The sequence below is a fragment of the Exophiala mesophila genome, assembly GCF_000836275.1.
Source record: "Exophiala mesophila strain CBS 40295 unplaced genomic scaffold supercont1.2, whole genome shotgun sequence".
Lineage (NCBI taxonomy): Eukaryota > Fungi > Ascomycota > Eurotiomycetes > Chaetothyriales > Herpotrichiellaceae > Exophiala > Exophiala mesophila.
The window spans coordinates 4,322,116-4,346,599 of NW_015622505.1; the positions used below are offsets into that span (position 1 = coordinate 4,322,116).

The following is a 24,484-nucleotide window of genomic DNA, read 5'->3' on the forward strand; positions in this document are numbered from 1 at the left end:
ACGAGTAGTCGAGTTCCCCGAGGTATAGGCCATATACCAAGGAATAGTGGACGTGGCAAAGGGATTCAGGCTTCACGATTGGGCCGAGGATGTGGAGCGGGGCATTCGCAAGGCCCGAGTCTCGAGTCAATGTCCCTTGATCTCTCCGCATTTTGGAGGGAAATGTGAGTACCTCGGACCTCGAGTCATGGCACCATGTCGGCTGAATAGAGTGCTCCACCATGATGGGGTAATAGGTCGGCGTATCATGTTTATACTCGGATGGGTAGATGTACCGTAGCGGCTTTGCAGATAAGAGTGGGTTGAGAAGGGACGAGTAAGAAGTGTGTAGGATTATAAGAACATTCAAACCTTGGGGGACAAGGGCTCAAGAGCGCCTGGCTCTTCACGCTCATCTGGAGACAGTCGCCAGCGGCCACATATTTCATCGGATGAAGCTGATTTTGGCTATTGAGATAACAAGTCGAGAAGAAGATGAAGAGAGAAAAGAAGATATGTTGTAATAATACAAGTGAGAAGAGGGAAGGAGTGAGCAAGGCACGTGGCAGGCACAGTAGGCAGACATGGTACGGGATTGGCTGATAGATACTCACCGTCTGACAACAAATTATTCGTCTTATCATTCACAATTGTCTCTTATCCTGCACTATTAAGTTGGTGAATGTTCAAATGACCATCACCCACCGACGTCACTCCATCCCGCAGACAAATGAGGAACATTGTCCCGGTTTGAAGGCAAGATCTGGATTCTCATCTCATCAACCACACTCCATCCATCATCCCAACACACATGTCAACACATCACTCACCATGCGGCGAACAATTGTGATTGCATCCATCTTCTCATCACTATCACTGGCGGCGGCCTTCTATCCGATCGACGTGATCCGCGACTCCTTCAAAGACCCTTCTCCCGCCGTCATCCATACCGACCGCATCGTCCAAGCCAACTCGCAGTCGCATCAGTCACCCATGAATCCAGGACCAGTACAAGGGGCGCCGGATGATGACAATAAAGTGCCTTCATCTCCCTCAACCGGCGAGACTGGCCCTCCCGGCACACAACTGTCCATCTCCGACATCCTGCCGCAGACACGCAAGATCAACATCTTCGCCTCATTGACCCGCGACATCTCGTCTGTGACAGGCCGCCTTGAATCCACCAACACTGATCACAACACCACTCTCCTGGCACCCCTCAATTCCGCAATGCAAGCTCTGCCCCGCAAACCCTGGGAAGACCGTCCCGATGATTCCTCAAATGTCCGCGCCGAGAGCAATGAAGACAAGGCCGCGAGTAACCTGCAGAGATTCGTCGAGGAGCATGTCGTTCCAGTCAGTCCCTGGGAAGAGGGCAAGGCTGCCAAGGTGAAGACTTTGGGAGGCCAGGAACTGTGGTGGGAAAAGAACGATGATGGCAAGATGGTCATTTGGCCTGGTGGTCTGGTCGTCGATGAAGTCGTCGGTGTCGTGGGCAATGGCGAGATCTGGGCTATCAAGGGTGTGGTCAATTATGAGTGAAACCAAACACCCTCTCTTTTATATGCTGCGCAACGTATTATGAACTGGTATGGGTTGGGGAATTCTGCGGGACACCATTGAAATTATGATGGCATGATTGATGTACAGATTTTGATTTTATTTGGAAGGATGTGGCTGTATTAGATATACAAAGAGTAATACTGATATGCCTAGGGTCACTTTTCCTTTAACCAAACGCCTAACGGTACCGCGCTGTCTGATCCTCCCAACTTCGAAATGCAGACACTCGTTAGAACTGCATTAAAACCATCCCACAGCCTGCATCAACTTATCTTGACTCGCGGAGTACTCGATCTTTCCCTCTGTTGACGATCGGTCTCCACCACATCCTGATGGGCAAAGTAGAAATCGATCAAGCCACTCTCGCTCACCAGCTTCCAGAAGCACCACAGATAGCAGATGCCAAACGCGCATGCGCCGATGCAAGCATTGATCACCACCCACAAGTCAGGCTTGTCCTCGGGAGGAACAGCAAATGCTGCTAGCAGATGCCAAAACGCCATGACAATGTACATTTGGAAATGCAAGATCTTGGTTGGCGTTCGTAGCTCGTCCGGCAAAAGTGCTCGACCAGTGACATTCTCGCGGTCCGGGTCGTAGTATGCACTCGCACTGGTTGGAGGCAGTCCCATGAGATATGCCCACAACAATGATACTACAACATAGGGGACTTGAAGTTCATCGCGTTTGAGCAGAGGGTACATGGTCCACACTGCAACCAGGTTCGCCCATCCGATCCATGCTCGATACTCTTTGCTCAGCCCTTTCTTGCTACCAAGCAACAAAGTCATGGGGAGAAGAGGGAGGAGCACCGACTTCTCGTGGACTTGGAATGAGAAGAGGAAGAATCCCCATGCCGAGGTCGCCAGTGCATACGGAAGAAGAGATTTCTTGGGTACGGCCCCAATCACCAGCATCGGTCCGAGAATGGACATCAATGTGGCAAAGGTGGCTAGCCGTGGTAGTTCAATGATGCCTTGGAGTTTCTGAAGTTTGTAGAATGTGTTGGTCAAACACCAGAAATTCGCCACCTTGTCCTCAAACAGGCCTCTTGCAAATGGAAACATCCGGTGGATAACCTGGAAAACCTGGACAAGAACAATTCCAAGAGGTGAAGTGGGGTCAACTTGGATTCCAATCTGCGCCAGCAGTGGCGGTGTTGGCTGAATAGGGAGCTTGACCTGCTGATGGTTTTCGTAAAGCGCCCCGAGCACCAGAGGTGCGAACACAACAACCAGAGAGACAAGAGTCACAATGGCGATGGCGATCAATCGGCCGACACGGATCTTTGGCGTGAGGCAAGATCCTAGAAGGTAGGCGAATACTATCGGAGAATAGTAGAGAGCCATTTGTTTGAAGCCGAGGGCGGCGACAAAAAAGATGCATCCCCACAGTGGCCGACTAGCGTAGACGCTCGACAGTGTTGCAACGACAAACCCCAACATGACCGTGTTGTACTGGAAGTGACCGTGGTCAATAAGGATTATTGCTGGCTGCATCATGATGGCGACCAGGGCGATCGATGAACTCGTCACTCCGGTCGCTTCAGCCCGACTGTAGCGTCGTAGGAAGATTATAAGAGCCGGCACGTAGGTGAGATACTCGGAGAAGATAACGGTTGCTCGCATAAAGACAGTCAAGTGGTAATCCTCCAGTCCTCGTGACGTGCCCAGAGCGAACCACGTATTGCTGAAAATTGAGCCCCTGAATCTGATCAGCGTGAGCCTTGTGACTTTGCAATGATATCTTACACTTTGCCACACAGCCAGCTGTGATAAGCTGTCAATGGAGGATAGTCGAGACCCCAGTACTGGAGATCATAAAAGTACCATTGAGATACAGGGAGGCCGGTAGTAATCTCCATCCAGTGTCTTTGAGCCTCGAAATCTCCATGCATTGGGGGGTTTCCCTTGCCCGAGTAGCCCCAGAGACCGACACTCCATCTAAACAACCCCACAATCATGAGGATGAGGGGGATCAAGATCCACTGAGATGTCGTTCCTCGCGCTGGCCAGAGGAATGCGACGAGGGGAAATTCGGGCGAGACTGCATTGTCTTGAGGGTCGATTTTGACAATGTCGGTGATAGTGGCGCTTCTCAGCAGAGTCGGGGCTGACTTTCTCTTCTTTCGCGGTCGGTGACTGCTGGGGCTCGACATTGTTGGAGGACCGAAGCTCAGCCAACACCTGTCCTTCCCGGACCAAAGTCGATGTTTTCAACTCAAGTGAATAGTAACGTGCTGTTGCTTGTTTTCGACCCAAATGTAGATTCACCGTTGATACCTTGAGAACCGATCCACCAAGTTCGGGGCGACCTGATGCGCCAAAGATGGACTGGCTACATGCGTCTCAAGGTTGAATCTATCCAACTGATCTCGGAGGTCAAAGTAATCTTGAAGGGAGATTGTTAGATTGTTAGGTTAGCTTGGCGTCACGTGATAACACGTGAGCAAACGACCCCTGAACCACTCTGCCTTCAGGCTCTTCACAGATGGGACATCAAGCGAATCTATTACAATCTAATGTACTACTCGAATACGTCGTCCTTCTCTTCTGAACCTCGCTGGACCACTCTCTGCGTGCCCCAGCATCTAATCACCCAAAGATAAATCTAGTCCCAACGCTCAAAACACTTTACCTGGATCCACCTGCCCAAGGCCACCACCCGTCTATCAACGCGGTGAAAATAGTCGGCGCAAGCAAAGACAGCGAGATGCATGATGATAGCACCGGGCAGAATGCCCCAGCCCTTGTCCCAGCCGTATGCCAAGCGGACGTCAACCTCGTACCAATGGCCGATGATGGCCACCAGAAGAGGAACATGTAAAGCGTAGATGCCGAAGCTGAGGTCCCCAACATATTGGCTCCATCCACAGCGTAGCGGTGCCTGAAGCGTAGGATACATTTCCAGGCCCAGAATGAGCAGGAATGATCCGATACCCAAATACCAGGAAAGCTTGTCAGCCCAGTGCAGATAGCTTGGAATCCAACTCCGGAGAATCGCCCAAGGCCAGTCGCCGAAAATGCCCAGCGCATTTGTCTTAGCATCCGGCTCCCCAAGGAGGAACAAGCCAACGACAAAGACAGCCGTCCATATGCACTTTGACGCAATACTTTGTCTTGGACGCACCTGTACGGTCGTATGTTCGGGCAGTGACGGAGCCGTCTGGAGACGTTCTGGGCGGCGCAGGAGTGCGAGCTCGGCGAGCAGCAGGCCCATGAAAAAGTCGGCGACATAAAGGGCGCCCCAGACGTAGCAGGTGACAATGAAGACACACGTCAAGGCCACTCGTGCGTAGACGCGGAGCCTGCAGGTGGCGGCGATATAGATAAAAATGATCATGCTACCACGCAGCTCAACAGGAATGGTCCACATAGGTCCCAGGTATTTATTCTGGAGGCCCTCGGCAGTGTAGTAGCCATGGATCTCGGTGGCAAAGGGGTTTAGGAAGAAAAAGAGTGTTAACGTCCAATCGACAAGCTGCGACCATAAGGAGTCGATATGAAGTGGGTACTTGCCACCACCGTCATACAGCTGTAAGCGGACCATAATCATGGCGGCAAACAATGCCACGGTCGTCGAACCATACAGCCGCATACCACGTCGAAACGTGCTGCTTGCCAGCCCTGACAGCAGCTTGTCGCCGGATCTGTTGTGGGTGTAGACGAGTAGTCGATAGCTCAAGACGTAGCCAGAGATGACGAAAAAGAGAGCTACCATCGCTTCTCCTGCCATCAGCGCCGATAGAATGGGCTGGTGCTTGTACCAGAAGTGGTAGTCTTTATATCCGTGAGCGAGAAACACGTTCCAGGCAGCATACCCTCGCAAAGCATCCAGGTACGCCGTTGGACCTGGTGGGGATGTGTTGCCGAGGGATCTGGGTCTGAAGTATCGTGGCAGCGCTTCAATCAGGGTTTGTCGAATGTTGGTGGCAGTTGGCGGCTCAATGGAGGGTAGCCACCTAACTTTGCTTTGGACTCGTTCTGATATCCCTCGCCAGGTCGTCAGCGAAGCACGTCGGGTATCATGGCGGAAGACGGCAGCCTCGATAGATGCAAGGGCGGAATCATCGATATGTGTATCGTGCAGAGGAATCCCATAATCCTGTCCCTGATCGTCATCTTCTGCCTTTGTTTGCAGAAACGGTTCGGACTCGGCCATGGCCGTGACAGTATGGAGCCTCTGTTTGAGGTTGAACAACCATTCCAGGGTCTCCCATCTTGGCCGTCATCTTTAATATGTTGGGTATTCTCACCCCGGGCATGATCAAGCTCGCTGTGCTACATTTCACATATCGATGTCAGGTGCTGTCATCCCCTTTACCAATCTTGTCATTGAGATGCGGATCGAGGGAAGCTGGAGGCAGAATTGCGAGGAATACGATGCCTGAGATTGAAGAAAGCCGTTTCCCGTGTGCACAGACCGCCGTCAGCCCAGATATAGGCAGGCCGGATAGAATCTTTTCCAGGAATGGACCAGTCTATCTGAGCTATTGGTGAACGTGGTGACCCCTGTAGCTCGTGCTCTACGCTGATAGATGGGCATGATTTTTCGGGTGATCTACACGCGTTGAGTATGAAGCGGCCAAGTCTTTCAGAACAGTTTTTTTTTCTCACTATCCTACCTCAGATATACCGCTGGGGCAGACTGCTTAAGGTCTGTCCTGCAGAACTTAGCCTCTTTTGCTCAATAGGGCTCAAGTTTGTGTTGAACGTAGACTTCTGCAAAAGGGGGGAAAAGAAGGATAGCTAGGTACCTTAGGTTTCCATGAACTTCGTGAGGATGAGGCTGAACGGTAGACAGATCACTCGAAGGGCGCCACGTTGCCCAGGGATGCGAGGCATGGCACGGCATGGCTAAGCTTCACCGGTCAGCTCCTTGGTGGCTTGGGTGGAAGAGAGAGGGAGAGGAGAGAGAGATGGAGTGAGAGGAGGGAAGAAGGTCATGTCTTGTCTTGTCGCGTTACGCGTCCGCTTATTGGAAGGAACGCGTCTCAAAAGTCTGATGTCATTCCTCACCAAACAAACCCGCATCTCAACAACCACCACCATCAACTTGCAACGAACCCTGTTGACGCCTTGACATCAATTATCGCTACTAACAAGACTGAATGCAGGTTATGCGAAAGATCCAGATGAACCAAATCTCCTGAAATTGAACAAAAAGCTGCTTCACCAAGGATCCCATCTCCTTGACTCCCCTCCCTCCGCTCAACTCATCTCACACCATCACCACTATGGCTCCCACAAATCCATCCCATACTCGTCCGAGATCAAATCCCCGGCCTGTATTTTCACCACCAAGGCCAGGAAAGGGGAAAGAGAAAGGAGCGACCAAGAAATCGTCTATATCTAGTTCAGCTAAAGCGACGAACGGTGTGATAAAACAATACAAGACCAAAGCCTCAACAAACGGCAGTGGGAGGATGGGCGTACAGAGTAGGAAGGAGCAATTATCCAGGGATGGTTCAGAAAAGTCACTCAACGGCAAGGACGGACGATTAAAATCCGGAAAGGGATCATCACGAAGGATACTAGAAGAAGAGAACGAGGATGATGACGAGGGAGAAGACGACGAAGAAGACGACCAAAATAACAGCGACGATGCAAATTCCTCCCAAGCCGACCCATCGCCACCACAAACAACATCTTCACCAGCATCATCTCCATCATCACGCGCCTCGTCGCCAGAACCAGACTACATCCTAGCAGAAATCACACACGGTGACGATGGAGCCTCAAAATCAACATCAAAGTCAAAAACCAATTCTCAGACCGGATCATCTGACTCGACATCACCCATTCCCCAGGGTCTGCTCCATTTAATGCTGAGACACAACTTCCAGAACCCCGAGTCCACGAGTCTGTCGTTGGATGCACGGTTATTGCTCAGCAAGTACTTCGAACTGTTTGTCCGGGAGGGTATTAGAAGGTGTGCAGCGGAGAAGTCGGATAGGTTTGGCGGAGCGGGAGGGAGTGGCGGCGGTGGTGATGCAGGTTGGCTGGAAGTTGAGGATTTAGAAAAGATCGGGGTCCAGCTCTGTTTGGATTTCTGAGCGTGTCGAACGTATATCATAAACAGTGTGTCATAATGTGATTTTTTGTATGATTAAATCATTGACCTTCTAATTCTGCCGTCGATATTGCCTTCACTGGCACATTGTGGCATCAAAAGCCTCCCTTAAGCGCTCATTACTTTCTGTCCTGTTGGTCGTCATTGCTTATATTCATCCACCTGATCTACATGGAGTCCTCCTCAAAACCTTGGCATGATTCGTTTGGAGCCGACTATAAACATCCATGGCATCATATCATTATATGGCTGGTATTCGTGGCTCAAATAGCTGCTGTAGCGAGTGATACAGACGATCGTAATTGTACATCCTTCAAAATTCGACTTAACGCTCCTCATCTCACAGAAAAATCGAATTCTTTCCACGACGATCCATCATACCAACTCAGAAGAATCGATGCGATTGCCGGGTCGAAGGTGGTGCTGTTGTCGTAAGGGGTTCGGCTTCTATATTCATATAGCAAAAGCAATAAAGTCAGATTGTGCGCTTGTCAAAATTCGTTGCCTTTTCCAAACTCATGACAACATCAAGTCATAACACCAAACACACAAAGACGCCAGCATGTTGATCCATAAGAGAGGAACCACCACTTATGCCGTTGTAGATTCCATACCTTGAGCACCCACGGGTTTCCGCTTGAACAACTTCCCCAGCGTTCCCTTTTCTCGCGGCGGACTAGTCCCCACTGTTGTTGTGCTTGCTGCGCCGGTTGGATGACTTTGGACAGGCGCGGGCTCAGCCTCGAATGCAGGTCCATGGTGTCCAGGCCACCCGCCCGGTATCCCCTGCATTTCACTTCTCCCCCGAGCCAAGACTTGCTCGTTTTGCAGGTTCTTAGCCGCCGCCTTCTTTTCGTTCTTTCGTGGAAAGTTCTTGTCAATTGTTGAATTGAAGGTTCCCCTAAGAGTCTCACCAACACCCTGGCAACATGTTAGTTCACTGCCGAACCAAGTACAAGAGATGCGAATGGGAGAAGACGAAGGATGTCTCTGGATCAACTTACGTGAATACCCTTGGCCGCCAGTTTCAAGTCATTAATGGTTGAGCCGTTATGTCTCTGGGGCTGATCGGTTTGGTGAATGGAAGGAGGAGCACCACCAGGAGGTGCTGCCCGAGTTGGGTAACTAAAGTTTTGCCGTGATGGACTGGCGGGAGGCGTTGTACCTGTTCCATGGAAGGCTCCAGGCACGTCAACCGGGCTGACTGGGGCGTATTCAAATGATGGGTCACGAGTGACTTCTTGTGACCTACGCATGGCGCTTCGTGTCGGCACTGGGGGCGAGTCTTTGAATGGCGCGCCACCTGTTGACGATGGAGGCGGCAACTGGGGTAGGTGTTGAGGAGTCTGTTGCGGCGGTGGGAGAGCGGGGTTTTGAGTGACTTGGTGGGTGGTGCTAGTTGGTATTGTTGCAGGTTGAGGTGAATGCATCCTCCCCGTGGAGCCTGCAGGCATCTCCAGCAATGGCGGTCGTCCGTCAATGGTGGTAGCATAGCCCTGTTGGCTGGGTTCTAGTAAAGGGGGTCGTGCTGCGGGCATGACCTGATCCGGCGGTGGTCTGATATCTTGTACAACATCTCGGTTGACATCTTGAGTCTTTTTTCCACCTCTTGTTGTGGTCGTGGTGGTCGTGGTAGTTGTAGTGGTGACTACCGTGACTACTTCACCGGTGTCTTCGTCAAATACTTCGCCCGTGGACGGTTTGAGGGCGAGGTTTCTGTCTTGATCAATGTTGCCAATCTCACTGTTCTTCTCAGCAGAGATGATTTCCGAGGAAGAATTATTCATGGGTCTCAAGGCGGTATTTTTGTCGACGGGAATGATCTCATTGTTAGGAGTGGTGTTACTTTTCGGGGCGGCGTCGGTGCTATTTGTAGAGCTCTGATATGCGGAATCAGGCATGTTGTTCTCAGGCGTCTTGTCTCGTTTCCCCAGGAGCCGAGAAAGGCTCCTAGACTTCTTCTCTTTCTCCCCTTGTGAAGTGCCGGCCATGAAGGAGGCCGAATGAGACATTGGTCAAGTTGGGAAGGAAGTTAGTAAACAACAATCTGATAAAGCTGGAGAACCACGATGAGCATCAAAAGCCCGACGAGATAGAAGATATTACGCGGCCCAGTGCTGTTGGTTTTCAAGGGATCACCATTGATCACAATTCCCGGTTGGCCAAATGATATGATGTCATTTGGGCAGCCCGCACCCAAGCCACGGGAAGCGCCAGTGGCGCCTTCCTCGAGTAGGGACGTCGCTTTGGCCCTCGATCCACATACGAGGGCAGATCTGTTCATATACAGTTTAGCGCCTGACGCGCATCGACCAATGATCGGACGGAAACGACCTGAAAGACAGAAAAGCCTGACGCCACGATGACATCGCGCCACACATTGCACCGCCACATATCCGTCCACATGGAACCCACGTGACAATCTCAGTCACGAGTCGAGGAGGCATATCAATACATCCAACAGATACTGGCATATATAGGAGCACCGTGGCTCAATCGGCTGTCATGGCCCCTGGCACTCGTCTCCAGACTCTGGTATATGCGGCATCCAATTCCATTTCCACTTCACATCGACATTTGAGTTCACACATTCGTGGCCATGTACTTTGCTCGCCCCTAAACCCCCATTCTTGCAGCCTTGTCATCGTAGGATAGTCAAACAAGTGACAAAAGTCCCGCAGTCCAAGCTTGGGAGTAATGGAGATCTTGCCCCATTGTGCAGGCACAGGGACCTTCTCATCCAGTAAGACACGTTGCAGCGGGACCGGTAAGATGCCCAGGTTCTCAAATTGCTTCAACCAATGGAAGGTTTCACCCAACGAGAGTCGAACGATGGCCCCGAGCAGGGGATAGTGATCTGCCCACGCCTGTAAACGGACAAATGGTGCGACATAGGGTCTGGTTTGCGAGAAGATGAAGTGGTTGACGTTAAAAATCTCTCCAATTCGTTGCAATGCTGTCTCTGGGTGAACCATGACCTGTTGATCCGAGAGGAGATCGGAGAAGTCGGCCGCATAGTAGTTAGCGATGGCCCCTGTCTCGTCCTTGCATAGGAGCTGCGCAGGGGCGTACATCTGTTTCGAGGTTGCAATAGATGCCATGACAGCAGTCCAGATTAGGACGTGAGGTGCAGTGACATAGTTGAGCAATTGAGGGGTGCCGGCCACTTCGGACATGGCGATGGTGATGTTTAGTATTCGACCAGTTTTGGCATAGGCTTCTTCAAAAGTTATCTCTCCTAAATTGTCTTTCGCGCAGTCTCGCATGACTTGAATGTCGAAAAAGTGCCTATCTTTCTGATATCGCAAATAGCGACGCCTTAGAGCTTCGAGAAGTGGAGACTTTAGTAGTGTCGTGAGGGCAGTGGCTGGTCGTTCCGCTTGAGCGCGAGAAAATGCCTCCAAGTTGACACCGACCCCTTCTAACTTCTGGGAGAACTCCCGTGGAGAACTGGTGCAGAGAATGGCAGCAATGAATGCTCCTGATGAACTCCCGGTGATGATTTGAGGCAGGATACCTTGCTCATGCAGTGCTTTAACTACTCCAATATGAGATAAACTCACGATGGCGCCTCCCTGGAGGACGAGAGTGGTGCGGCCGAGGATTGTGCGCATATCGCTCAACAGCTGTCGCTTCTCATGAGCCGACACAACGGTCGAGCCCGATCTCATGGAATTGGGGTCGGCCACGTATGCAATACAGCGTCTGAGCTCCAACAGGTAGTCGTGAATGAGTCGCTTGGTCTGAACGGGGGATTTTCGATAGAGAGAAGGGGATAGGATTCGACAAGTATTGCGAAGACTCTGGTCGCGCAAATGGCTGCACAGTGCTCGATCATCGTGGAATTTCCGACAACGTTCAAGTTCTCGTCGGTGAGTGGCTAGGTCTTGCCAGTCATAGGAAGAGTCCTTGTCTTGAGTGGTCCAGCCATCGACTCCACGCAAGGTGTCAAGAATCAACTGGTTGTTGTAGTAATCGTCATATGTTATGATTGACTTTGGTTTGGGGGTGTGTCGTACTGATTTGCGTGTAGGGGCGAAGCTCATGAAGAAGCAGTACAAAAAGCCATAAATGAGGCCGAATAAATACTGGAGGAACTCCATGCTTGAAGGTGTCAATAGTATTTCGATGCGGGCGGAAGCATAGTGCTCGAAGCACAGGTTTGCTCAGGAGCCGAAATGCCAATATTAAGACCAAAGGTAGATCGAGTCGCACGAGTCAATGGGTGTCGAAAGCCATGTTATTGATGTAGAAGTATCGTTTTCGATGAACAGATCGACAGACTGGGAATTCCCAAAGGATGACATGAGGCCGAGGATCTTGAGTTTCACATGCCTGCCAAGAAAGGCGCGGGCTGGACTACCACGACTACGGAGTAAGGTACCTAACACTAGCTTAGCACCTAGACACCCTACGAACAGTGCTGTTTAGGGGCCTCCAGGCTGCACTTGATACTTCTGGCTCCCTAAAAGCGCCCCGAGACATGCCTAAATGGTCTGATGACAAGGCTGCGCTGAATGTCTCCATCCAGCGACATCCCAAATCAAAAAAATCTCGTGATATGGTCGTCAATCAACTGCGCACCCAAGCTCACTACAGCTTGCTCTCAACACACTACCCATCTTCTGCCTCCATCATCTCCTCGAACGATACACTCCATCTGAGGCATGAAGTTGGTATCGTGTCCCCGCCAACGGGACCTCACTCTCCTCTCTTCCATCCTCCGCCCATCTCTCGCGCTGTGTACTAGCTCTACCAGACTACATGCATCATCCCACCATCCTTTGACAGACTCTCAACGACCATTCTCGGTCCTCAATCGTCCCCCTCCTAATTACCCTGGCCATGTTCCCTTGACTGGACTCGAAAGACTGGGCCTAGCCGTTGGCAGTGCAGTCACCTCCCTCATCGATCCTTACAGGCACGACATGGTTGCAGCATGCGGGGAGGCCACCGCGCAACCATTTTTCATTACCGCCCTCAAAACCCGTATGCTATCGGATCCTTCAGGACGACGGATTCTACGAGACCGTCCTCGCATCACCTCCAAAACACTCCCTTTGGAAATGCTCCGGGCGTTGCCCCAGGATTCGGTTGGGAGGACCTATGCGGCATGGCTAGACAGGGAGGGAGTCACCCCCGACACGAGAGACAACGTCCGCTACATTGACGACGAAGAGGAAGCCTACGTTATGCAAAGATATCGCGAATGTCATGATTTCTACCACGCCGTCACGGGTCTTCCAGTCTGGGTTGAAGGCGAAATTGGCTTGAAGGCTTTCGAGTTTGCCAACACTGGCTTGCCCATGACCGGCCTGAGTCTGGCAGCCATTGTTCGTCTGAAACCGGCGGAGAGAAAGAGAATGTTTGAAATCTTCTTGCCCTGGGCTTTTGCCAATGGTTGGAAGAGCCATGATCTGATCAATGTATATTGGGAGGAAGAACTCGAGACCCCAGTGGAGGAACTGCGCCAGAGACTGGGCATCGAACAGCCACCGGACTTGAGGGAGATTCGAAGACAACTCCGCGAGCAGCGCAGAGCGGCCAAGGCAGCACAAGAAGCCGCATCGGCAGCCCCTTCTTCGACCGTAGCATGAAACAAGTGTAAGAAAATGTACAACACTTTTAGAACGGGGTATCGTGTCGAAGCAAAACATGGTCATGAATCCTTGAGCAGGTCGTCCAGATCATCATCATCCCACCCCCCTCTTCTTACGACCTTCACACTTTCAAGCGTCTGGCCGGATTGTTTTTCATGTTCAGACAGGCTGGCCAGCATGTCCTTGAGCTGAGCTTCTGTCACCTTTTGACGTAATTGTCCCGACCTCCCCAGAGCAATCAAGCGATTCTCGACATCAGTGGCTCGTGATTCTTTGACCAGACGGATGCGACCAAGACGGTCTTGCGCCTCAGGCTCCAGTATCTGGTTGAGGATCGAGGACCTTGCTTCGGATTCTTGTTTTCTGCTGAGACATCAGTGACAGCTCAACAGAGAGTGCAGACTTTTGTTAATCACCGTTTCTGATCTTGTTCTTCAGCATTGTCAGGTGAGCCTGCACCACCCTGTTGTCTCAACTGGGCAAGCCGTGCCGCTCGAATCTGCAAGAATCTGTGAGTCTTTGAACAGTCAAAAGTGTGGTTAGGACCATCTACCTGCGCCAATTCATCGTCCGCCATGTCTAATTGCGTACCCAGTGGGTGTTCGAGAAGAGTAATCTGGTCAAGTGAGAAAGTGCAAGCGCGGGGTGACTTCGATTTATTCTTGCAGGGCAGGGGCCTGGCTAGCCTCGAGTGGTGCCTTCCTCTCTGTGGCTCTTATGGCTAGATCTGTGGAGCAGGTCGCCATTTAGTGCCAACAATATGAGTCTAACTGTATATCAGCTAGTGAATTAGACTAGGAGTTACTAATGACTCTAGTTCTCATTAGCCGCCAACATGGCACGCTAACTCCACCACCTCCATCATCATCCATGCAAACACTCCATCAAGCCTGACCTAGAATGCCCTTCGCAGACTCCTACTAGCCAGTCTACCCGCCTTCGTACTCCTCTCGATCCATCATTCCCCAATGGCCCCAGGCCTCCGCCGAGGACCTAGAACCAACATCTTATCGCCATCCTCATACAACTCTCCAACTATCCTTTTGCCGCTCCTCGTTACTCTCCCGCCTCCTTGATTTTGTTTGCTAAAACAACCAGTCCTTCCTGTTCGGCCCTCCTCCCTCCTCCCTCCTCGTCAAGGGTTACAGCATGCGTCACACGATACCTGCATGAAGCCACCTCGCGGCTCTCTGTTGCAGACCGCACTGACAACTTGACATCTGTCAACCCCGGATACAACCATGAACTCTTGGGTATATCATGGAGCTCTACTAGGAAATCCTACTCCTCCGTCTCATTCGCGATCCATCTCCCTCGGGCCACCTGCATCTGTCCAGCCGCGAGGTTTCTTGCCAAAACCGAAGTCGACTTTAGCCCTAAGGACTATGGCCTCTGCCACGTCAGACAGTCCCCCTGCAGATATCCAGAATCCCTCCCCCGGAACCTCTTTTCGAACCATTGCAGATCCGAGGACTGCCAGCTCTGATGATCTTACTCGCTCCGATTCTTCCTCCTCAAAGCATCCCGATCTTAACAGCGAAGTCGCCAACCTCAGCGACAAACTCATCAAGGCCATTAATCATCAGACCACTCTTGATGACACATTGTCCCAAACTCGGCAAGAACTCGAGGCGTCTCGAGTACGAATCGCCCAACTCGAAGCAGAAGCGAGCGCCCACACCGAGAGAATAAGAGGCGGATTCTTGGTTACCAAGCAGAGTCAGGATGAACAGACCAGTCGTTTGGTCGCCGAACTCGCCGAAGAGAAAAGGCAAAAGATGCAGGCTCAGCAAGAGAAACGATCCATCGAGTCCGAGCTGGAGAATCTGACTGCTTCTCTCTTCGATGAAGCGAATAAAATGGTCGCCTCGGCTAACCGAGAACGGGACACAGTGGAGAAGAAGAACCAGCAACTCAGGGACCAGATCAAGGATGGCGAGGCCCTCATTGCATCTCAGACCGAGCAACTATCAGAGCTGAAAACTCTGATGCAGCAAATAGGTCCGACTGCAGACTTCCGCAGAGAGTTAGATTCCCCTCGTGTTTCTCTGGCTCCTTCAAGTCCTGGGACTGGCCGTGATGACAACAACTTGAACAAATTGATGGAAGCCATGAACTTGACGCCAGTCTCGTTGGAAAACGGCGAAGTGTCTCCAACTCCCGCCACTCATCTAACACACCTTGTACGTCCAATGTGCAGGACCGACATCCCTGCCTACGAAGATTTCAAAACCCTTGTCGCCTCCTCTCATGTCCGCTCTCATAATCCATCTCATGCCCCTTCTCGAGCAGGTTCGGGCTCATACTCTGGTCTCAACGTCATGGGGTTAGGATCTATGAACACCTCAAACCCCAATTTGTCTCAAGCTTCTCAACCAGCAACTTCCAAACTTGCCAACTCCCCCAACCTTCCCGGCTCCTTCAGTCCCCAGCAAGACCAAACCCGTGGTCCGGTTCCTCTCAAAGACACCAAATTCTATAAGCGAATTCTATCCGAAGACATCGAGCCTACCCTTCGACTAGATCTGTCGCCTACATTGTCGTGGCTAAATCGACGAAGCATTCTATCTGCTCTTGGTGACTCTAGTCTTATTGTTGAGCCAATAGCTGAGGCATCGCTCAAACTCTATGGCAAGTACACACCATGTGCCTTGTGTGGCGAAAGCAGGAAGAAAGGCGAGAATCCCAGAACGCATGCCATGCGTGTGCGCGAAGGAGCAGATGCGACCAAGTGGTCCATTTGCCTTCTCTGCCTCGAAAAAGTGAGGGGGGTAGGCGATCTCGTGGCTTATGTTCGTATGGTTCGGGAAGGGGTGGTAAAGGTCGGCGACAAGAAGGATGAAGAGGATGTATGGGAAGAACTAGTTCGGCTGCGAGAAAGGCTCTTCTGGGCACGCATGGCCGGGGGCGTGGTTCCTGCGTTCATCCCCACGCCCAAGCAGACCCCCAAGCAGACCCCTGTCGAAGTTCTTGCAGATAAAGATCAGGAAGATGCAGCAGATAGCGGCAAAGAAAATGCAGGCGCGGATGCTAACAACCGAAAAACTGGGGAGACAGATAAAGACGATGCAGAGAGTAAGACTCCACCTCAAAGATCAAGTTCCGACGATGAAACCCCTTCAGAAAAGGCATCGAGACTACAACTCCAGCAAGGTCTTGACGATTCTTTGACAACCTTTGAAAACGCCAGAGAGAAACATTTTAATACCCCACCCAGCACACCCAGTCCACAGCGAAAGAGAGAGTCAGGTAGTGGCCGAGAGGGATTTGCCTTTCCCAAGATTAATATCCCAAAACTTCCGGCTGGATTTTGGGAAGGCCAAGTGAACACGCTACGTTAGCCCCGGAGATGAACAAAGGCAGCATGTTTGAGTAGGGTCTGGTGTTGGCCTTGCCCTCTGAAAAGAATCTCGAGCCATTCGTTTGTTAGGCTCCATTGTCGAAATGCGGCATCACAGCCCAGAAAGGAGACCTTTGGTATATCATGGGGGAGAAGTTGAAGTTGGAATGATAAAAGGTCTCATGTAACAACACGATATAAGTCGGGACTCAAATATATTATTTCCCCGCCGCTACACCAACTGTGCCCAGAGGCCGCAAGAACTGGTTTGTTAGAACCATTTTCTGGTTTCGTGACTTCTTCTCGACTGGAATGCCGGTGTGAACGGTGGTCTGGTCGGGTGTCGGTCGGTGACGAGGCTGAGCCATAAGGAGCATGTTTATCCAACATCAAGCACGACCGGGAATGGTTGTGGAACCTAGAAATATCTTTCTATGCAAGGTACTGGAACCAAGACAAGAGACATTACTATCCATTCCAATTAATGATAATCTTTACATCAAACAGCCCCTTTCTTTCTCTCGCGACAAATCATAACACTATAGGCTTGCCAATAATTCTACGGCTTCTCGTAAAAACTCCGAGTGCCAGAAACCCAGCGAAGAGTCCTGTCTACTGAAGGAGGTCTCTGCTGAGTCTGTAACAATCTGAGACTTTGCTGACTGAGCCGGATCCGCTTCGTGAGATTCTCTCTCCCTAGATCTTGGCTTTCGTTGGAATTCCTTCTTCTCTTCCGCCGTGGGTCTTCTTGTGTTTGGTAGTGATCGTCGTCTTCATCATTTTCGTCGTCGTCGTCTTCGTCGTAGTATACGTCGTATTCTTGTTTATTTAACGTATCCGCATATATCGCGAGAAGTGCAGCCGTCATCCCAAGGAGTGCCATGAGTTGAAAGCGGCGATCATAATCCAAGTCCATATCCGTATGCACTCGATTTCCAGCCTTTTATTTGTGCGGTCAAGAGTGTTTTGTTTTTGTTTTTGTTTTTGTTTTTGTATGATGATATGTTGATATATAATTATTGATGTAATTCACGCGTGGTAAACTTTTCGCGATGCAACGAACTAAACAACTGTTGTTTACAGGGGAGATCTGAAAGGTCAAATCTCAGTGGTTGGTGAGGACACGCTAGGCTGCTACATCACAACCCCAGCTTGGCTTACCACCGATTTTGCTCATCACCGGTGTTGGGCCAAGCTGGGGGTTTTATTGTAAGTACTCGGTACTCTGAAGAAGAATACCTAGGGGTTGCATTAACGAACGAAAAGAAAAGGCCAAGCATAACACAATCTCGGTTCCCGGTGCCAACAGGGGTCATTTCCACGTGTTGGCTATATATAGCAAGTCTGAAATGACCGCCTCCAGCTTTTGACAATCATGCTGGCTGGAGTCTGGCGCCTCTTGATGGTCGTAAGGTGGATATGATCAGCCGTTATTGACTAACTACGAAACGAGTGCACACGTGGATTCACAAAGACACGTGTTGTGAAAGGTCAGCATCTATTCAGATCACAAGAAATAATATATACTGGGTATCAGAAAATATCAACAATCTCATTATTCGTTCCCGGCTTGACACCTTTGTCCCCAGAGGGCCTCACACCTAGCGCTTCGCACAATGTTGGCAGTGTGGCCCATGATCCCCTCAAACTCTGACTCGTCAACGGACGTGCCCTTGCCGTTGAACTCGTTGTTTGGACTGACGTATCCACTGCCATCCTTGGGCTCATAATGATGCATGATCTCAGGTAAGACGGTCAGACACGATAGTTTGCCATCTCGACAATGGGCCATAAGAGCAATGTCGAAGGCTTCGTCTTGACCTTGACCAAGTTGACGCAGAATGTTTCTGGCGCCGCGATGGGTAACTCCATATCCGAATGAGCAGACGGTGTTTCGTGTGCGCTGGACGGCACGGTGAGTGGGTGGAACACTGGCTTCCTCGTTTTCAAGCCATTTGTGGGACCATCCCATGTAGTGTTCTGTCTTGGGCCGGGTCTCATCGAAATAGGTGAGTTTGGGACGGTCGCGTTCCGAGATCTCGCCGCAGTGTCCGAGCCATAGGACTTCCCATGCGTTGCCAAAGGGGGCGAGGTTGTCTTCTCCTGAAGCCAGGGTGAAGTTACGGACAGCGTCTGAGACGAGCTTCATCTGAGAATGGATACGTACGTCCCAGTCGACATCGTCCTCAATGATGAATGCTGTGGACAAGCCTGAGGAAATGACGTACTTCATCATGTCCAGATGAGCCAGCCATGCGCGTGCCGACCCTACGCCCGGCCTCTTAATCTTCTCGTCTGAGGACCCTAGGTCCCCGAATGCGTCGATGAGGGCTTTGGTGTTGTAGGGCTGTTCGGGAATTGTTATGGAGAGACCCGTATGGCCTGCAGCAGCGAGGAGTCCGCGTGTGCGCCAGCTTGGTTTAAGAGAGACTGCAAGGATTTTTTCAAACTATGCTTGTCAGAGTCGCAACAAATCACATGTGGCACGGTGTCTTGACTAACTCCCAGCGTGGCATTGGCGGCAGCATCTCGGGGATGCTGCGTCTTCCGTGAGATTGATATTGATATCGGCGGAGGAGTATCGCGAAAATGGAAGATGGTAGAAAAAAAGATGAAGAAGATTAGTATAGTGGCCACCCTCTGCAACGTTTGTCTGGAAATACTTGGTTTGTACAGACAAGCACGGAGCTGTGTTGCTCCTTGTCGTAATACAGTCGTCACCCTATCCATTTTCTTCCTATATCAACCAAGCTGAGGTTTACGGAGAGCATTCTGGATTCCTTGGAATGCTGCAGCTCCGTGTGAAAAGTGTGAGGTGTTTGAATAGAGGCGAGAGACCATCTTTTCAATCCAAGTTGCGAGCCAAATATAGATCTACGAGCCTCACTAGAAGAGTTAACGTTGTGCATGGTAAATTGGTAGCCGTTTGCATATCGAAGTATGGTCCGTGCCCCGACGTTGTACGTGGGATTCTAAGCGACTGCGCGCCGGCCTCTGTCGTCCGTCTCTTCTGGGCTGGTCCAAGCACGCCCAAGGAGACCATCAGCTCGAGTTCGGATCATAAGACACTGATGAGTGGCCGAGTGACGAATTGCAGAAGCAATGTCGAATTCGTCTTGTGGGGGGGTCCAAAATAGCGAGTTTCAGGTTGTTGCTAGTGAACGAGTCTGAGCCGTTTGAGGACAAATTCGATCCAGCAGAAAGGGTGGATCCATGTTAAACGGCCGTATCAGGTGCTTCAGAATATTTTCCGAAATATGTATCGCGTGGACGGAGTGTAAGCTGGACCAAATTCGTCCGGGGTGGATTAGGGATCACGAATAACCAGCGTATTCCGGACCTTGCCGGTGTAGATATGGATCTGACCACGAAAACCATCAGTTCTCCGTCGTCTCCGTCATCGGCGTAATCAGTGATATTTGAATGGCGAATGACTGCTTTTGGCTAATCACATTGGACCGCGTAGCAATGACAACAACATATACTTATATAATATCTTTTCAGATACGCTGTACGGAGTAGTCATGTGTGTGTGTGTGTGTGCGCTCTCATTTAGGGTGAGGCATTCTAGAACAAGAGTAACCTGAGATGGAGAGGAAGCGATTCAAAGAGCGAAACAAACACGAATAATCTCCTTGAAAGAAATGAAGGAGCAGAGTTGGCAAAAATGCCAGTGCGATAGGGTCCATAATGAAGTTGCCAGGTTGAAAGAAAGATACCGAGACTGTCCGCTCTACACTGCCACAAATCGTCTTCCATTCACCTCAACTCAAAGCGAATCCCACGCTTGGCGCGCTGTGGAATAAAATAGGAGAGGGGTGAATGGTTGAGTAGTACGTTCAGACTCAAATTGTAATTTCATCTGCACCTGTTTATAGATTTGTGACGGCTGTCAATGTAGCATTAGTGATGCTGAAATGGTCCTTCGACTAACATTGTCTAGCTATTCTCTGATAGGTTAGTCGTGCGCACCCAGTAACACGTGATTTACGCAAAGACAACCAAGCAGATACACAGATACTGCACGATCAAATGGACTGGATAGTCGAGATATACTCGATTGGTGTGTGTCTTTCTTTCCCTTTCCGATATGTACAAATTCTCTCTGCGCCGCAATATTTGATTGTGGACTCGTCTTTCACGCGGGGCAATCCAGCATGACTTCAACCTCAGGAGCTTATGATAGTGTTCGCTTGTCTAATATGTGTCGCTGTCCTTTCCCCACTTGTTGAACTGGTCATGAATCTCCTGCAGTACCAGATCAGACTCCGAGTCGTTGGAAAAGAGCACTGAAACCTACCTTTGGTAGTGTGACGTTGGGCACAATGACCGTGTTCAGAGCACTGGGGGCGTTCTTTGGTGTTTGGCTCCTGTCTCCTTTGGGATGATATTGGTATTTAAAGTCCTTTGACTCGTCCTGAGACTCGTCGTGCTCGACCTCCCATGGCATGGAGCTGTTGGCGACCGAGACATCGGCTTCGGAAGAGGCCGAGGTGGGTTTACGTCCAAAGTAGAATCCAGCGAGGCCGAATGCACCAGACATGACGCCCAAAAGAATCTATATAGACCCCAAGATTAGCCTTCAGAGCGACAGGGAGGGGCGAGACCGAATTGATTGATGTTGAGCGAGGGGATGGCATACGTAGAGCTCAGGGTCTCGTTTGGCTCCCTGCTTGACAAAGGATGTGTCCCTCGGGCTCTTTGCAGCGGAGGATGCTGCCCGGACAAAATTTCTTGAGATGAGGGATGCCATGGCTCTGAAGGATTTGTCAGAAGCTGATAATTGGGTATCGCAAGGCCGGTGGTTGAGTTCAGAAGCTGTTGGTTGATAGTCAAGTGGAAAACTGAGGTGGTGGTGTGAGAAGCGACATTGCAGTTGCAGCTCAGATGGTCCACTGGAGAGCAAGCGGTGGTCTGAGCGCAGATGGGTCATTATCACGTGATTGAGACTACGGTGCAGCATTCAGCCCGCTCTGATGCAATGACGGAACGGATCTTCATATCCGGAATGACAGGAGACAACCACGGCGCCGCAGGGCCACTCGTGCCACTCGTGCCACTAAAATCCTGCCCCTGACGCCCGAAAAGGACCCTCGCTACTCCGTACTCTCTCCCCGTGTGCCTGGATTTGGGTTGGACTGCGGGTTGGATTGCTTCATCTCAATCCTGATTCCTGCACAGGACGTCAGCTTGGTAGAGAATTGCAGCTTCAAGGGTTTCAACTCGTTGCTTGTCATCTCTTGACATCACTGCTGCCCTTTTTCTGTCCCCAGAGCCATGGCTGATCCTTTTGCCTTTTGTTGACACGCTTTCTATCCTATTACATATCAAGACCAACCGCAGTCACCAACTGCGGCTCACCACGCTCGTCCTACTTGAAGAAGATGCGCCTCACGTCACACCTGTGACGCGCTCTATTGATTCAAACGTCAGAATTGATCAAACGCCATGGCTGCTCGGCCCAGCACCGCTCTGAGTGAGATTTCTTCTGCCATTTCCGAAGATGGGAATGCCTCAAGACCTGCATCTGGCGTCGCCAATCTACCCTCCTTACCAAATCCTTCTGTGTCGCAGCATGGCTACTCCCACTTGAGGGGCATCGTCAACCGTTCACAGCGCAACAATCCAGCCCCCGATAGCAATGCCGAATCCAGTCGCCCTCAAAGTCCTACCAGTCAGGCCAGCCGAACACATGTCCCGTCCTTAACTGCACAGGGGTTCTTCAAGCCCATGAGTTCTCAAAAACTACAAGCTCAGCGATTAAAAAGATCTTTGGGTGGGAAGCCGGTACAGCCACCGGCCGCAATCGCGGACGAGGATGATGATGAGGCCGATGCACGTAGTCTGGCCTCTAGCCGACAAGGTCCCTTTCACGCCATGCCCCGGTCACATCGTCATATTCCCTCAATCGCCACCGACTACACCCAGTCGGAAGCACCTGAGACAGTCGACAACCAATTCGCCGATTTTGCGTCCCATACAGATGGAGAAACTCAGCTGGTCAACGCTAGACCATCGCCGCGCGATAGCCACGCGCAACATCTTCCATCACGCCTGAATATCTCGGCTGCCTTAAAGACCACCGACCAACCACAGAAGTCGCCCATATCGTTCCGATCGGGCTTGAGCCTCGCAAGCAAACATCGTCTGGAGTCTGGGCATCAGCCATTACCCTCGAGCGCCCCGTCGTCTCGCCTACCTACCGTGTCTGATGCACGAGTCGCATCGAAGAGTGCCTTGGGAAAGAATTACGAGTACTTTGAGGGAAACACTGTGTTCTGGTGGGGTGGTCGACTCCAAAATGCCCGGGATCGACCAATCAATATTGCTACGGCGGTCGTTCTGATTGTGCCCGCCGTCTTCTTCTTCATTTATTCGTGAGTCCGCTATCTAACCTCTTGATAATCCTGGCGCTAACCAGTAACAGTGCTTCATACCTTTGGCACAATGTATCACCAGCGGTTCCGGTTGTATTCGCATACCTTTATTTCATTTGTTTGTCATCCTTTGTACATGCGTCCCTTGTGGACCCTGGGGTAAGTTGGATGAATAGCCGTGGCTGTTTAGTGAGCTGACATGGCTAGATTTTTCCGCGCAATATCCATCCCTTTCCTCCCGATGAAAACGACGACCCTCTGGCGATCGGACCACCCACGAATGACTGGGTGATGGTGCGATTAGCAACCTCGCAGACGGCGGCAATGGACGTGCCGGTCAAATATTGCAAGACATGCAACATCTGGCGGCCTCCACGATGTTATCATTGTCGAGTGTGCGATAACTGCGTCGAGACATTAGACCACCATTGTGTTTGGGTCAACAATTGTGTTGGTCGAAGAAATTACCGGTATTTTTTCACTTTTGTCAGCACAGGAACGTTTGTCGGGCTATATTTGGCCTTTGCTTCATTGGGCCACGTGATTGCCTACGGGCAGCAACAAGGACTTTCGTTTGGAGATTCAATCACTGTCAACAAGGCACCCTTTGCCATGTTCATCTACGGAATTCTAGCATTCGTCTACCCTTGTTCGTTGTGGATCTATCATTTGTGGCTCGTGGGCCACGGTGATACGACGAGGGAATACCTGGCATCTCGACGATTCCCAAAGTCAGAACGGCATCGACCGTTTACGCAGGGGAATTTTATTCGGAATTGGATTACGGTGCTGGCTCGACCGAAGCCACCAACGTACCTTCACTTTAAGAAGAAGTACGAGTCGGGAGACCGACGGTTTGCGGCAAGCAAGAGCCAGCGGCGAGGCCAAGGTGGGGCTGAGCAGCAGGAGGCCATGGAGATGAAGCCGGTGCAGGGAGCGGGAAAGTCATTCGAGGGACCAACGGGCAGGAAGCTTCGCAAGCTGGAAAGCAAATGATGGTGGGAATTTGCAGCAGGATTTATGGTGGAGGCCCTTCGGCCAAGGGAAATGTACTATCCACACGGTGAGATGTGTGTGTCCACGCATACATCGAGGCGTTGCAGGTGTATAACAGTGAGTGGGAGGAATCCAACGCTGTAGAGTATAATAATTATGTGTCCAACAAATGTGAAACATGCAGTTGACAGACCTACTCCGTGGGTGGAAGTTCGGGACACTGGCCAGCGGTGTATCCAAGTGGCACGAGTTGCCACGGCGAGGGAGGGGAAAAAGGTGGTTAGGATGGGCACTGATGGGCACTGATGGGGTATGTTGACGAAGCATAGGTCCGTTCGCTGTTCATCGTTGGTTAATCTTGGGTGATCGTGCACCAGTGCAGTACTGGTAGAAGGATCAGGTAAGTGGGTGGTAAACAAAAAGTCCGAGGGCCCGTGGTTCTCAGGGTCCCTTGCAATCATTATTATTGGGACGAGTCGACTCACCGAAATAATAATTCTAAACTGGAATCAACAGTTGAAGAGCTGATAGAGATTCTAGAGGTCGACAACTTTGTG

General features: G+C 50.9%; 13 protein-coding genes across 14 annotated transcripts; 5 read left to right on the forward strand and 8 right to left on the reverse strand.

Moving 5' to 3' along the window:
* Positions 1–763: 763 nt before the first annotated feature.
* PV10_03314 (uncharacterized protein) lies at positions 764–1,717 on the forward strand. Its single transcript, XM_016367747.1, has one exon. It carries the CDS (start codon positions 811–813, stop codon positions 1,519–1,521), a length of 711 nt encoding a protein of 236 aa, XP_016227265.1. The 5' UTR covers positions 764–810; the 3' UTR covers positions 1,522–1,717.
* Positions 1,642–3,895, reverse strand: PV10_03315 (uncharacterized protein). The gene is made up of 2 exons (XM_016367748.1): positions 3,294–3,895; positions 1,642–3,246 (listed from the first exon to the last, which is right to left on the reverse strand). Exons 1-2 carry the CDS (start codon positions 3,698–3,700, stop codon positions 1,806–1,808), a joined length of 1,848 nt encoding a protein of 615 aa, XP_016227266.1. The 5' UTR covers positions 3,701–3,895; the 3' UTR covers positions 1,642–1,805.
* Positions 3,896–4,114: 219 nt separating this feature from the next.
* PV10_03316 (uncharacterized protein) lies at positions 4,115–5,707 on the reverse strand. The gene has a single exon (XM_016367749.1). It carries the CDS (start codon positions 5,701–5,703, stop codon positions 4,153–4,155), a length of 1,551 nt encoding a protein of 516 aa, XP_016227267.1. The 5' UTR covers positions 5,704–5,707; the 3' UTR covers positions 4,115–4,152.
* An 882-nt stretch (positions 5,708–6,589) lies between these two features.
* PV10_03317 (uncharacterized protein) lies at positions 6,590–7,597 on the forward strand (the record flags this gene model as incomplete). The annotated part of the gene is made up of 1 exon (XM_016367750.1): positions 6,590–7,597. Exon 1 carries the CDS (start codon positions 6,779–6,781, stop codon positions 7,595–7,597), a length of 819 nt encoding a protein of 272 aa, XP_016227268.1. The 5' UTR covers positions 6,590–6,778.
* A 106-nt stretch (positions 7,598–7,703) lies between these two features.
* Positions 7,704–10,060, reverse strand: PV10_03318 (the record flags this gene model as incomplete). Of its 2 annotated transcripts, XM_016367751.1 has the most annotated exons (3): positions 7,704–8,061; positions 8,229–8,535; positions 8,619–10,060. In XM_016367751.1, the coding sequence occupies 3 exons, from the start codon at positions 9,624–9,626 to the stop codon at positions 8,000–8,002; spliced, it is 1,377 nt and encodes a 458-aa protein (XP_016227269.1). In that variant the 3' UTR covers positions 7,704–7,999. The 2 variants fall into 2 exon arrangements, with proteins under 2 accessions (XP_016227269.1, XP_016227270.1); XM_016367752.1 differs by having other exon boundaries at positions 7,704–8,535; positions 8,619–9,605.
* On the reverse strand, positions 10,052–11,876 carry PV10_03319 (uncharacterized protein). Its single transcript, XM_016367753.1, has one exon. The coding sequence runs from the start codon at positions 11,715–11,717 to the stop codon at positions 10,107–10,109; it is 1,611 nt and encodes a 536-aa protein (XP_016227271.1). The 5' UTR covers positions 11,718–11,876; the 3' UTR covers positions 10,052–10,106.
* Positions 11,877–12,160: 284 nt separating this feature from the next.
* On the forward strand, positions 12,161–13,823 carry PV10_03320 (ubiquinone biosynthesis protein COQ4, mitochondrial). Its single transcript, XM_016367754.1, has one exon. It carries the CDS (start codon positions 12,282–12,284, stop codon positions 13,209–13,211), a length of 930 nt encoding a protein of 309 aa, XP_016227272.1. The 5' UTR covers positions 12,161–12,281; the 3' UTR covers positions 13,212–13,823.
* Positions 12,819–13,830, reverse strand: PV10_03321 (uncharacterized protein). Its single transcript, XM_016367755.1, has 3 exons — positions 13,768–13,830; positions 13,631–13,713; positions 12,819–13,577 (listed from the first exon to the last, which is right to left on the reverse strand). The coding sequence occupies exons 1-3, from the start codon at positions 13,789–13,791 to the stop codon at positions 13,274–13,276; spliced, it is 411 nt and encodes a 136-aa protein (XP_016227273.1). The 5' UTR covers positions 13,792–13,830; the 3' UTR covers positions 12,819–13,273.
* Positions 13,831–14,136: 306 nt separating this feature from the next.
* On the forward strand, positions 14,137–17,009 carry PV10_03322 (uncharacterized protein). The gene has a single exon (XM_016367756.1). The coding sequence runs from the start codon at positions 14,456–14,458 to the stop codon at positions 16,553–16,555; it is 2,100 nt and encodes a 699-aa protein (XP_016227274.1). The 5' UTR covers positions 14,137–14,455; the 3' UTR covers positions 16,556–17,009.
* Positions 17,010–17,113: 104 nt separating this feature from the next.
* PV10_03323 (uncharacterized protein) lies at positions 17,114–17,529 on the reverse strand (the record flags this gene model as incomplete). The annotated part of the gene is made up of 1 exon (XM_016367757.1): positions 17,114–17,529. The coding sequence occupies exon 1, from the start codon at positions 17,468–17,470 to the stop codon at positions 17,114–17,116; it is 357 nt and encodes a 118-aa protein (XP_016227275.1). The 5' UTR covers positions 17,471–17,529.
* A 580-nt stretch (positions 17,530–18,109) lies between these two features.
* Positions 18,110–19,284, reverse strand: PV10_03324 (uncharacterized protein; the record flags this gene model as incomplete). The annotated part of the gene is made up of 2 exons (XM_016367758.1): positions 18,110–19,003; positions 19,057–19,284. 2 exons carry the CDS (start codon positions 19,282–19,284, stop codon positions 18,110–18,112), a joined length of 1,122 nt encoding a protein of 373 aa, XP_016227276.1.
* Positions 19,285–20,359: 1,075 nt separating this feature from the next.
* Positions 20,360–21,403, reverse strand: PV10_03325 (uncharacterized protein). Its single transcript, XM_016367759.1, has 3 exons — positions 21,197–21,403; positions 20,855–21,112; positions 20,360–20,802 (listed from the first exon to the last, which is right to left on the reverse strand). Exons 1-3 carry the CDS (start codon positions 21,305–21,307, stop codon positions 20,752–20,754), a joined length of 420 nt encoding a protein of 139 aa, XP_016227277.1. The 5' UTR covers positions 21,308–21,403; the 3' UTR covers positions 20,360–20,751.
* A 263-nt stretch (positions 21,404–21,666) lies between these two features.
* On the forward strand, positions 21,667–24,093 carry PV10_03326 (uncharacterized protein). The gene is made up of 3 exons (XM_016367760.1): positions 21,667–22,931; positions 22,982–23,090; positions 23,139–24,093. The coding sequence occupies exons 1-3, from the start codon at positions 22,003–22,005 to the stop codon at positions 23,925–23,927; spliced, it is 1,827 nt and encodes a 608-aa protein (XP_016227278.1). The 5' UTR covers positions 21,667–22,002; the 3' UTR covers positions 23,928–24,093.
* Positions 24,094–24,484: the final 391 nt, after the last annotated feature.

Bases quoted from the DNA above. Each gene is read 5' to 3' on its own strand.
- PV10_03314 (XM_016367747.1), top strand. From the start codon at position 811: ATGCGGCGAACAATTGTGATTGCATCCATCTTCTCATCACTATCACTG.
- PV10_03315 (XM_016367748.1), bottom strand. From the start codon at position 3,700: ATGTCGAGCCCCAGCAGTCACCGACCGCGAAAGAAGAGAAAGTCAGCC. The intron at 3,247-3,293 runs GTAAGATATCAT...GATCAGATTCAG, and splicing joins AGCTGGCTGTGTGGCAAAGT to GGGCTCAATTTTCAGCAATA.
- PV10_03316 (XM_016367749.1), bottom strand. From the start codon at position 5,703: ATGGCCGAGTCCGAACCGTTTCTGCAAACAAAGGCAGAAGATGACGAT.
- PV10_03319 (XM_016367753.1), bottom strand. From the start codon at position 11,717: ATGGAGTTCCTCCAGTATTTATTCGGCCTCATTTATGGCTTTTTGTAC.
- PV10_03320 (XM_016367754.1), top strand. From the start codon at position 12,282: ATGAAGTTGGTATCGTGTCCCCGCCAACGGGACCTCACTCTCCTCTCT.
- PV10_03321 (XM_016367755.1), bottom strand. From the start codon at position 13,791: ATGGCGGACGATGAATTGGCGCAG. The intron at 13,714-13,767 runs GTAGATGGTCCT...AGATTCTTGCAG, and splicing joins CGGACGATGAATTGGCGCAG to ATTCGAGCGGCACGGCTTGC. The intron at 13,578-13,630 runs GTGATTAACAAA...ATGTCTCAGCAG, and splicing joins GAAGAACAAGATCAGAAACG to AAAACAAGAATCCGAAGCAA.
- PV10_03322 (XM_016367756.1), top strand. From the start codon at position 14,456: ATGAACTCTTGGGTATATCATGGAGCTCTACTAGGAAATCCTACTCCT.
- PV10_03325 (XM_016367759.1), bottom strand. From the start codon at position 21,307: ATGGCATCCCTCATCTCAAGAAATTTTGTCCGGGCAGCATCCTCCGCT. The intron at 21,113-21,196 runs GTATGCCATCCC...GGGTCTATATAG, and splicing joins AACGAGACCCTGAGCTCTAC to ATTCTTTTGGGCGTCATGTC. The intron at 20,803-20,854 runs GTAGGTTTCAGT...CTGGTACTGCAG, and splicing joins CCAACGTCACACTACCAAAG to GAGATTCATGACCAGTTCAA.
- PV10_03326 (XM_016367760.1), top strand. From the start codon at position 22,003: ATGGCTGCTCGGCCCAGCACCGCTCTGAGTGAGATTTCTTCTGCCATT. The intron at 22,932-22,981 runs GTGAGTCCGCTA...AACCAGTAACAG, and splicing joins GTCTTCTTCTTCATTTATTC to TGCTTCATACCTTTGGCACA. The intron at 23,091-23,138 runs GTAAGTTGGATG...TGACATGGCTAG, and splicing joins CGTCCCTTGTGGACCCTGGG to ATTTTTCCGCGCAATATCCA.